General features: G+C 35.5%; 1 protein-coding gene across 4 annotated transcripts in view; it reads right to left on the bottom strand.

Moving 5' to 3' along the window:
* The window catches only part of lad1 (ladinin), a 31,685-nt gene extending 21,377 nt beyond the window's left edge, over positions 1-10,308 (bottom strand). For 2 of the 4 annotated variants that reach the window (XM_088922419.1, XM_088922420.1), the window contains exons 1-3: positions 7,210-7,287; positions 4,167-4,298; positions 374-638 (exon numbers count right to left, since the gene is read on the bottom strand). In XM_088922419.1, coding sequence (XP_088778545.1) covers positions 374-638; positions 4,167-4,298; positions 7,210-7,256 — 444 coding nt within the window. In that variant the 5' untranslated portion in view covers positions 7,257-7,287. Of the gene's footprint in view, positions 1-373; positions 639-4,166; positions 4,299-7,209; positions 7,288-10,080 lie in introns of those variants that run through there. The other 2 variants (XM_088922422.1, XM_088922421.1) reach the window with 2 other exon arrangements.
* Positions 10,309-12,587: the final 2,279 nt, after the last annotated feature.

The raw sequence follows: 12,587 nt of genomic DNA, 5'->3' as shown, positions 1-12,587 counted from the left end.
ACAGTTTGCTGGCACTTTACCTCAGGAGCTTTCATGTTTTAATGACCTTTGAGCATTTCAAATGGTTTTCTTTCCAATGTAACAGCATGAACATAATTATTTACATTATGGGTCTCCTTCTGTCATTTTTGTTGTAGATTGTGATTTTTGTGCTGTCTTGTTCTATTGAATTATAATAATGATAAATAATAATTTAATCTCAAAGGACCCTAGAGGCCCCCCTCTAAAAAATGGGAAGATTAACTGCATTATAACATTTATACATACTGAACATACAGGCCTATATACATACATATACAGTAAATTTACATTTGAAGTGACAGTCCTGGGTTATGCCTTGTCTTCAGCTATTGGCTCCATTATGCCTACTTACTACATTCTTTTTGACTGACGCAGAGTTGCTCCTCAGGTCATTATTATCTTTGCTGTTGGGGCTCCTTGGTGTCTCAGCCTTGGGCTCTCCTCTTCCTTCAAGACTGTCATCTTCTGCCTTGAACTCAGCTTCCTGCCCCTCCTCCTCTCGTTGCTGCCTCAGTGTCTCCAAGTGTCTCCTCTTCCTCTTCTCATCTCGTGCCTTTAGCATCTCTAAAAACTCCAGGTGGGCCTGAAGATCTTCTGGTTCAGGGGTGTCCTCAGAACTGCAAGAACAGCATCAAATTACACAAACAACAAAGAAACATACTGTAGATAAACATACACACACTTTATACGCAGTGAAAAGCGAAATCATTGGGACAGTGTAGTGAAATTTGTCATTTTTGCTAAAGTTTACTATTTACTAATGAAATTTGTGGCTTCTTGGAAAATCAGCTCTAGGTATGAGTGTGTGCATGTGTGTGTTTGTATCGGACTGGCATTCTTTCCAGAGTATACCCTGCCTTGCGCCCATTGCTTGTAGAGATAAATTCTGGCTCGTTTACAACCCTGAACTAGAAAAAGCAGTTAGAAAATAAATAGGAGGACTAATGAAGTTTGTATTTCTGAAACAAAAATGTTTCTTTGGGGCAAAAGAAGAAAAGAAGAATCTTTTGTTTCTGTGTATTATCTTGTACAAATGTTTAGCCATGTTATAACAATGTCATTTGTTGCATCAATGCCCCCTATTTCAGCTAAGTGCAACTATTGGGCCAAATAGCTGACAGGTGTTTCTAATTACTCAAGCATTCCATGCTGCATTAATTGTGGCAACATAAAAGAGCTGTGAATGTGTTACCTTGGTTCCCGCCTTTCCAGTTTACTTTTTGGGTCTGCCTCTTGAATTAGAAAACATTAACCAAAATGTAGACCAGAGAGTTGTCTATGTTGGAAAAGCAAGTTTTGGTGAAGACAAGAGCAAAGGAAAACCTATTAGAACCAATGAGATTGGGAATCACACAATCAATAATATGGAATATCTTGAAAAGAAAGAAACTACTGGAGTTCTAAGCAATTGGAAAAGAGCAAGTCTTCCAAGGAAGGAAGAAGACAGCAGCTGAGGAAAAGTCATCAGAGCTGTGAATAACTTTATAAATCTTTATAATCAATAAATTCAAAATTCAAAGGAATAAATTCAAGAGAACTACAAGGACTGCAATGCAAGATACAAACCTCTCATCGGCAAAGATGAGCCACAATAGTTCTGGAACAAAGTTTTATGTACAGACAAGATGAAGATAAACCTTTTTCAAAGCAACTAAAAGGCAAAAGTGTGGAGAAAGAAAGGACCTGCTTTCAAAATCTTTTTACTGTAGATTAAGCATATTCATTACAGCTTGTTTTCAATCCTGCTCCTGAAGAACCTCTTTCAGAGCCGAAAACAGATTTAATTCTAAGTGACTAAAACAGTGAAAATACTCGCACAGAGCTCAAGTTTAACAACTATAAACCATATTTTGATCTCTAAGACCTGGCCTATTTTATTGGTCCAGGTTTATTCTACGCTTCCAAGAACCTAGTGTTGGAAAGTTCTGAAACCTAATGTGCACTCTTCTTCTGGGGTCCTTGTGTTGCTGCTAATCTTAAAGAAGTCCCTCAAGCTGATATAGTCACTTCCTGTCAAAAGTCTGAATCCCAGAAAGATTCAGTTCCATTAATCTGAGCAGAATAAATTAGTCTGTCTGCTTTCCTTTATACTGCCTCTAGAGAAGCTGTGCAAAGGGAAAAACCTTTTTTTTTATAACATTATGACAAAAACTGTACACAGTACTAAAATTTCACAATTTTAACATAATTTCCCTTGATTTAAGCTATACTCATAATGGTCTAATCCAAGTAGTATGTTGGTTATTTTTACTTCTTTCTCACATTGACTAGAAAAAGGAAGGATTACTTAACATCTTTGATTTTTATCAAACATTACCTCTTTAGTATAGTGCCATCCTTTTGATATTTAATGCACATTCAGACTGCATTTTTAGATTGTATATATCCATGTTAAATTTAATTTGCTACATTTTACCTATATCTGAATTTTCTCGTCTTGCATTATCTGCACTGCAAATTAAATATTTGAAGCTCCACCTATTTGTGCATTAGCTGCAAATTTGATGGGAGTACTAGACAACAGTATATCAATTTAAATTTATGATGTATATCTGGAAGTGATCCTAATACTGTTTCCTGTAGTATTCCACTAAAGATTCTTTCTACATTCCACTGAGATTGCTATACTGCAAAGGGAGAATGACACCCCCTCTGTCATGTCCAAGACCTCTCAGGGCTCAATCACATCACAGCATGCTTGCATGTGCATTGCAGGTACATGAAGCCACAGCTGCACAGCATGCTGAGGAAACCCTGACTGACTAGAGCTTACCCAGCTACAGTGGCAGTTGTGCACCACTGTTGGGAAATCCTAGCCAAGTCAGCTAATACAGGGCTAGTCAATGGGTCTTCCAGTCTGCTCCTTTACAACGCATTGCTGCAGAGAAGGCCTTATTAAATTGAACCCATTGTACTGACCAATTTATCAGTTAAATTATCTTTATAAATGGAAAAAGGTTCTAGGTGTCAGATTGCATAGCTTGTGTGAGTCCATGGCACCCTTTCCATGAGCAAGATAGATCAAAGAGCCTAGTGTGGAAACTGTTTTTATAGTCTCATATGTAAAGGCATTTAGACAAGTATTTAAGAATTCATCTTAATGCAAGCAAAAAAATATAGGGACGCTCCAGAATCAGGACTCAGGACCACATTAATATAAGTAAACAAACTGAAAGTAATTACTTCAAAGTCTAAAGTTGTTCATATTGAGTTACAGCCCAGAATAGGAATTGAAATTACCACTCCTTAGTACAGCAACAACTTAGACCAGCATTCAATGATAACAGCTAGTAAAATAGGCATAACATGCCACATAAAGTTTGTCAGAGCCACTGAGCCATTATAATTCTTTTAACATTCTCTTCATTAAAAAGCCTGTAGAAGGGAGTATTGCTGGCATTGCACAGTAGAGAAGAACACCCAACTGTGGTTGTTTGCTTATTTCTTTTGGTTCTGTGAAGAGTGTTTTTTGTTTCCCAAAATGTGCACACCTGGTAAGATCCCACTGGAAATTACGAGTAATCATTTAAACACATACAATTTTGGGGCGGAGCGGTGGCTCTGTGGCTAAGAATTTGTGCCTATGGCTAGAAGGTTGCTGGTTCAAATCCCACAGCTGGCAGAGGAATCCTACTCTGTTGGGCTCCCGAGCAAGGCCCTTAACCCCAACTGCTCCAGGGGTGCCATACAATGGCAGACCCTGTGCTCTGACCCCAGGCTCTCTCCATGTCTGTGTGTCTCATGGAGAGCAAGCTGGGGTATGCAAAAAGATAATTCCCAATGCAGGAAATTGGAAAAGGTTAATAAAGTGATGTTATACAATTTAAATAACTAGGGAACCCAACTACTATATACAGAAAAGTGTTCTAAGAAATATTTTCTTTACCATGCTTTGATGACACATTTAATTTTACGCAATGAATTAATTAATTTCTGTATGCAATGAATTAATTAATTTCTATTACTCAATTTCAAGAAGACCATCAAGAGGCTTCATATGTGCATTCTTCCTGATTTTTGTTTTTTGTAATTGGCCACATTTTATGTAATTTGACCAAGTCAAAATTTAAGGAGATGACAGCTTTCTAGCAATGTAGACACACTTTACTGATCTAAGAAAAGGTTTATTACTGAACCAGCCACACCTGCTTGGTCTCAGGGCTGTGTCTTCTGGGTTGGCATCAGGTGACTCTGACACAGAAGTGCAGCTTCGGTTTCTTCTCCGTCGCTCACGCTCAATCTCTTCCTCATCCTCCACAGTCCACTGGCGTGTCAGACTGGAAGATGAAAAAAAAACAGGTTTGGGTATTTCCCCTTTTTTCATGGAATAGAAGTGCTCCTTAAAGCATACTCATTACATACTGTATTACATATCATTACATGATAGAAAAAGTGTGGAGCTGTCAAAGTGAATAAAAAAAGGCTCTTGCTCAATCAGGTTTTACTTGTTGATCTTTCTGAAAGCTTTGTAGCTGGAAGATTATCGAGTGATAAATTTGATTCTTTCTCTTTCGTCTCAGACTGAAAGTAAAACTAATGAAGTGAACAATAAAGTCAAATCAGTTGTGTTTTCTTCCAATTAGTTAGGTGGTTACCTGAAGAAATTGAAATGATTAGTCGAAACTAAAACCTTTAATTAATTAAGGATTAATTAATCTGATTAAGGAACCAAGCATTAGTTAACTGGAATTGTCTAAAAATTATGTATAATTTAATTGTTTGGTTAAGAACATTCAGAATGAATTCCATTCCAGCCTGATGAATATAAGAAACATCAGAAAACAGTTTGGTAAGCATTCCTTAGTCATATATTATTACTCATTTTGACTGCATAATCATTAAAATATTTGGTAAATGCACAATATTTTGAATCTTCCAAGAAAACATTAAAATGTCACACAATATCACTGTAAGCACTGGTCCTTAGGTATCATGATTTTTTAAATCCTCTGTTGTAACTGCTTACATTTTAAGTTATCAAGTTGACAGTAATGGAGATGAAAAAACAATGGATGAAATGTGCTTAAGTAGTTTTATCTAGGTTGCACTATGTGGGTGTTCCTTTACTTTGTTTTCTTTGCATAATGATAAGATAAGATCACTTTATTAGCCATATACAATTTCTTGTATTAGGAATTTGTCTTTTTCGCATACCCCAACTTGCTCTCCATGAGACACACAGACAGGGAGAGAAGCTTGGGGTCAGAGCGCAGGGTCAGCCATTTATACGGCACCCCTGGAGCAATAGGGGTTAAGGGCCTTGCTCAGGGGCCAAACGGAGTAGGATTCCTCTGCCGATTGTGGGATTTGAATTGGCAACATTCAAGCCACAGGCGCAGATCCTTAGCTACAGAGCCACCGCTCCACCCCTCCTGGATTTTCATGAGTGTTCTAATTAAGTAACTGATTAATCCATTATGTCATTACTTGCTCCGCTTTAATGAAAACCAGAAAAAACTATTGCTGTACTGCAGACCTGTGACATAGGATATAAATTTTAACACTATACAGCCATAGTTAGAGATATAATCAAATGTATTGTAATAGTTCATAAGAAATTTAAGTTATATATATATTTTCAGAGACCTGTTTCTTTTTATATGCTTACTGTATGTGTTCCCATAACCAGAATACACCATCTATGCAATATCACAAAAAATAGAGAGGCTGGGCATCACCCCTTGGTCTAGCCAATCAACCGATATGAACTCTCACTTAGCTTGTCTGAGCTATACTCACCTAAAATCTCAGAAGAAAAAGTCATTTACTTTTTACAATGATTTGTGGGAGTCTGGAGCAAGATACCCAGTCATGTTGATGAAGAGAACATCATTCAAGAAAATACTGTATAATCCCCTTAGATTAAGCAGGTACTCCCAACCACAAAAGCTGCATTAAATACGTCAAATAGTAACCTTATTTCTGGTTTTATGTAATGCTAGAATCCAAGTTATCCCACTTCCCAGGATTTGACTCTATACTGTATGTATATTCTTTGTCATGAATTGACTGTGATCCTTTAAATCAGATTTGCAGAAGTAAAAGGGTGGCACCTCCACCATATTGTTCCAGTTCTGTGGGTGGTTCCAAAAGAAACAGATATTCTTTCTAAGGTTTTGTGGCTGTTTACGTGTCTACTTTCCATGCCTGCAAATGTATTTTATACAGCAGGCATGAGAATGAAAATTGTATACAGTAGCTCATAAGAACATAAGAAAGGTTTTAAACGAGGCCATTCAGTCCATTTAGCACAATTAGTAGTTAGTAGCTAATTGATCTGAGAATCCCATCCAGCCTTTTCTTGAAAGAAGCAAGTCTATTAGCTTCAACATCATGGCTGTGTGGTTTGTTCCATATTCTCACAACCCATGGGTAAAGAAGTGCATATTGTTTGTGGTTTAAAATGCACTTGCCACAATGCTCCACTTATGTCCTCTGCTTCCTGTTTCACTCTTTTTCCTGAAGAATTCTGCTGGGTCGACTTAGTGAATGCACTTGGGAGTTTTAAAAACTTCTGTCAGGTCCCCTTATACTCTTCTCTGTTTTAGACTTAAAAGATTCAGTTTCTTCAGTTTGTCAATTTAGGACATTTCCCTTAGCCTCAGAATATATCTGGTTGGTCTTCTTTGGACTGATTCAGAACAGTAATATCTTTTCTATAATGCGGTGAACATTATATTGTCCCTTAGGTTGATATGCATTATACAACTTTATCATACTGTAACATAATGTAACATAACATACTGTTACTCCAATTTCAATTAAAAATCCTAACATTTCGATGTCCTATTTAATTGCTCTCCACACTGTCTAGAAAATGTAAGTGATGCGTCAACATAATTTGACACATCATTAATATCTTCTCCTGTCTCAGTGTTTGCCATTTTGTACTTACAGTACATGCCATGCTCTGCACTTGTCTGCATTAAACATTATCTGCCAAGTGGTTGCCCAGCCTCAGATTTTACTTAAATCTTAAATTTGATCTAAAATCATCCCCTGACCTCAAACTCAGCTCATAATTGTTGTCTTAGTAGACAGTGCATTCAGTGCATTCACAAGGAAATTATAGTATAGAAACTAAAAAAAAAAGATTATGTCTGGTAGCATGGTAACAACGACAAAAGACACATGAAGGAAATACAATTTTTTACCATTTTTTCAATCATTTAATTAAAAAAAACTCACTGTGTCTCTGTAATCTCACTCTGGGTTGTTTTCCTTCCCAGCTTCATGTCTGAGAGTAAGTGAGAAATACACCCTCTATATGATAGCTTTCCGTTGTCTAAGGGCGTTTTTTATGATGTGTTGAGATCTAAAAACTCCTCTCTCAACTGTTATGCAAATATTTTTTTTAGGTTTGTTAGTTTTCTGTTTCCAAATATTTGACTTATTGGTCTGTCAGATTGGTCTGTCACCTGATATCACACTTATAACTCAATACAAGTGCTTCCATGTTTATAGATATGTATAGTATAAATTAATCCCTGAATCCTAAACTGTAGGGTTTCTTAATGTTAGTTAAGTTTATATTTGAAAAATTTCTATGACTGTATCCAAAGCAGGACTATTTAAAAATAGGAAAGGGGGAGAAAATAAATTATATATATTTTTAACTTAAACTTTTTTTAATCAAGCAACTGTTAGATTTATTCAGAAATCTAAGCAGAACATAAACTAACAAAGAAAATTATAGTGTTCTACAAATATATTTGCTTGCATGTAGGCCAATATTTTAATGCAGCTAATTAAAGAATAGCATAAACACAAAGCACGCTCAAAGCATCTTGCACATCTTGAAACCCTATCACTATTGTTATTGCTGTAAAGTACTGTACATGAATTAAACAGTAAGGTCATATACTGTAAGCATCAAATTCCATTCACACTTCAGCTTTGCATAACTAAAGGAACTCCATGAATGCTGTTAAAACTCATTAACAGATGTCTGTGCTATGGGTAACAGATGTTTAATTAATACAAGTATTATTAGTACAAAAAGATCAATTGTAATTTTTTCTAGGTATCACTTTATTAAAATGGCTATGACCAGCATGTCATATGCTCATGACTGAAATTTAGTAATAAAACCTTATCCAGTTCTGCTGACAAATTTAATTTTAAATTTAATTTGATTAGGCCATGATCCATAAGAGGTCAAAATTACTTTTCATAGTCCAGGTATTAGTGCACCCTGTATTTTGTGAATTAATTAAGATGACATTTTAATTGAACTATTTTTTAAAAACAGGTTCAGCTCTTTAAAAGTAATATGGGGTTAGAAATCAACAGGTACTTTGTGATATTTGCTACACTTCAGAACTTCCTCTCATTTCGGATTATCATCTAGGCTTAAATCACCAGATGGAATTTAACCAATAGTTCTATTACTATTACTAAGAATGCTCATTATTACCCAATTCATGTACATGCATCTATTCTACAGGATAAAAAATAGTCATTTTGAAGCAATGTTTATTGGTATTATTTGCATCTAATCTGAAAAAATCCAAATGCATTATACATTATATCTCGTTCCCAATGTTTTGGTAAGAAATGTCTACAATTTCAGTGAATGCTTTATGTGAAGGTAATGGGTTACAGTTAAAATTGGGGATCGAGGTTAGGTTAAGGCCTGCAGTTAAGGAGATGGATTAAGAAAGTGTTAGGGTGAGGTAATTGCTGCAATGTCTGTTGCTCCCTACGCTAGCATGGGTTTCAACAGTTAGCAGACTGAGAAGCAGCTCCCATGCTGCTGCAATGGCTGTTTTACACTTCGGTGCATGTACTGTACAGTAGATCCACAAGGATCAGCTGTTATTATTGGAGTGTTTGACAAACTATCATTCCCACCTGTGTCTGAAGATTACTGACTGATAACCAATTAGGAGCTGTTTAGAAAATTCTGTTAAATCAGCAATTTTAAACCAAGCTGAAGAGAAAACTCATTTGCCACATCTTGTGAATATAATAAACATAATTTATTTCTTATACCTAAGAAAGCAGTTAATATCAAACAATTGTTTAAATTAAGGTTTCAATAGTTTAACCTAATTAAGAACTAATTTGAAACAACACCCATAAAAAGCAGGGAAAACTAGGACTGGAAAATACTGATGTGAGGTATGAAAATAATTAGCTCTGAAAGATGAAAAAGAATAATAGTACTTATGTTCTTACTACAATACAACTGTTTTCAGTTCTCAACTATGCACTTGTTAATTGAGTTTTATTATTAAGGTATGAGTCTTCCAACAAGCCCCACCTAGTTTGAAGATGTTCAAGACAAGACAAAAACTAAAAGCTGACTTCTGATTTGCAAACGAATGGATACAGAGTCCACTCAATCATTCAACTCCAAACTAGCGATTTGCAAAATTACTTTTTTAATTTAATCCATGCATCTGTTGAGAGTTCCTTACTGGTAGAAATGTCTATGTTAATTTCTTACACCCTTATACTGTACATGCACACACTCAATTGTGCAAACTGATTATTACTGTATATAAAATTATCTGTGGTCAGAGATACTGTAGCTACACTTTCATCGCAGTATGTACAGTAGTTAGTAGTTGAACTTCTCCAAGCACATTTTGTATTTTTCCCTTAAACCACTGAAAAGAGTGGGTGTGTTACTGACTAAAACATTAGCAAACACAATATAAAAACTGATAACTGCCAACTCGATAGAGCATTTGTGATAAAGACTCCGGAAACCATAACACTTCACCGGCAACAACCAGGTAGCAAACTATCCAAAGTAGTATAGGTATGCACCCATTTTCTAGGTCATCGCCAGATTTTAACACATACTGTATTTAGGTAACTGTAATACAGCTACATTATATAATATAAATGATTTTATCCTTACCACCTTTTAATGAAAAAGACATCAGAGTAGTGTGTGTATTCATATAGACAGAAATAATATTTACATACAATCTATAGATTACGATGGAGCAGACACAGATTGCAAAAATGTTATCTCATGTATCTGGTGCTGTACCGAGTTTACAAAGCAAGGTGCTTGAACAGTTAACAAGAGAAAAGCCTACTTACCTGGAAAGAGCTGACCAATTCTTTCGGCTTAAAGACATTTCGATTGTCTCTCGCTGCGACTTCTTACAGTCTCAAATCAGTACCGAACAAAAGAGGGATCTATCAGATACTGTTAAACTCCGGCAGGAACTTCAGATTTTCTCAAAACTTTATGTAATCCACCGTAATGCACTGGTACTACAGCACATCCACCTTTACCCCGCGCTGCTGAAAGATCACATGACTTCTGATATCATTGTTTCGAGATGTAATTTACCTGTTAGCAGGACCTTCCAAATGCACTTTGCGCTCAAGTAGGCGGATGATCTTCAGAAAAAGGTTCTACCTTAAAAAATGACGTTTTATTTTGCGCTTCGCATCGTCTTTGTTTCTCTTTTGGTCTGACATAGTTTTTCCGCATGTATTTGTACAGTGCAGAAATGGAGTTTCAGGACATACTGTATAATAGCGTCGTACCTGAAGGCAAAGCAGAAGTATACGCATGAATGCCCCTGAGCTGGGAACAATAACCTGTAGTTTTATAATGTGTAGTATTTTACACATGAGTAGAAATAAATATGAACTGGATTTCTGAGCAAAACGAATGAAATTTAAGACATCAGCTTGTACTTATTCTATTGCTGCCTATGAATGACCGTAGCTTGTAATCCATAAATTTATAGCTATACGAAATTAAAAAAAAATGTTTTATTTGTCATATTGTTTTTAAAACAACAGGAAAGGTAATTTGTGACAGCTTAGTTTATAATAATTCCAAGTATACATGTATAATTTAAGAAAAAGTTCACACATGTATTTTGTTACATTTAGATTGTTGCAAGATAATCCAAATACATCCAAAAAAGTATTTAATTCAAAAGAATTGAATTATTATTATTGAATTGAATTATACTGTACAGTATGTACTGTATAGTATTTTAATATTAATATGTATGTGACAAAATCCTATCACTTAAGGAGAATTTATTGCGTTTTAAGGAATTACATTTTATAATATATTCTTTTAATATCTGTTTTTATTTCATTATAATTAACAGTATACAGTATACAGTCTTGTATATGTAGCCCTTTTTGTTACATCTACTGTATAATGTAACATTTAAATGTCATCACATTTCCCACAAGATATTGAAAAAAGACAATGCTAAAATTCACTAAAAGAAATAATTCAATAAACTAAACAATAGATGTTAAGGGACTTTAATTAGTGAAATGTATATAATAAAACAAATTTCCCACTCAGGGATAATACATATTCTCTCTCTCATGACTGCAATCCAAGTAAAGATCAGAATTAAAATACACATTTTGAACTAATACTGCAGTACTGTGGACAAAAGTTTTGTGACAGAAGAGCTTGGTACACAAAAAGAAATACCAGTTCCCTTTGAGACATTATTATCTGCCTATCCTTACAACCCATATGAATCATTCTGTGTTCACTGTACTGAAGAGCCACACCCTTACTGTGAACCACACAGGACTTTGCCCAATGCAGTTTGAAAGGTGTAGATAGTTCCTCCTGGGTGAACTATCTACACCTTTCAGGTGTAGGACACCTGCAAAGGGATGCCCAGAATGAAAAAGATAAGCAAATATGCAAAGCTACAGTATAAGAAATTTCCCTGCAGACAAAAAACAGCCTAATTATGTTACATAGTGTGCCCATATTATGATATGATATTTGTAAAATTATTTTATTATTTTGTGATTTATTGAAGAAAATGCTGGCACTGTAATTGGTTTGAATGGGAGCAATACCAGTTTTTAATGGTTTAATGTCTGTTGGCATATTTACTGTATATCTCCTAGTACACTGTCATAAAGGTTTAGGTTTCACAGATTAATAAGTTAATAGAACGGTTTCTTCACGTGTGGTGTCTAAAATACACTATATTGTTATTACAGAGCAACATTCCTTTTGCCCTAATTTTTACACGATAGTTCTAAAATATACAGCTATCTAATATTATATGCACATAAAAAGTCACCTAATTATAATAGTTAATTTGTTTAAATAAAATAGTAAGAATATTAGAGAATGACACACTCCATAAGAGTTACACAGGCTGTACAAATTAATTGGAGTACCCAACTTCCTGAGGACTGTAAAGTCACAGCAGACCATGCCTTTTTCTGTCTGTGATATGCTCTGGGGAAGAAGACTATGTATGTGACCTTGGAAGTTTAATGATTCTTGGTGTACGTGATTGGTGCATCACTGCTGGCAACAGCAGACCTGGATAATGCACCATTTCAGGTTAACAGGCAGTGAATGACAGATAAAAGGAAGGAAGGAAGCATAAACTAAGCTGCAAAGAGCTAATAGGTCTAAGGGTTAGTACCCAAACAGTTCGAGGGTTGGGTACGCTCAAGAGATGATTAGTGCCCTCTTCCCAGTCTGCCTCTCATTAGGCAAGTGAAGCTCCAGGTTATGTAGAGGGCAGATGATGTAGTTGTATAAGAATATCTAGTCTTTAATACTCATTTATTAATGTGAGTTTTCC

The sequence above is a fragment of the Atractosteus spatula genome, chromosome 7 (assembly GCF_055471065.1).
Source record: "Atractosteus spatula isolate fAtrSpa1 chromosome 7, fAtrSpa1.hap1, whole genome shotgun sequence".
NCBI classification, from domain to species: Eukaryota; Metazoa; Chordata; class Actinopteri; order Semionotiformes; family Lepisosteidae; genus Atractosteus; species Atractosteus spatula.
This window is presented reverse-complemented; position numbering and strand designations above follow the sequence as displayed.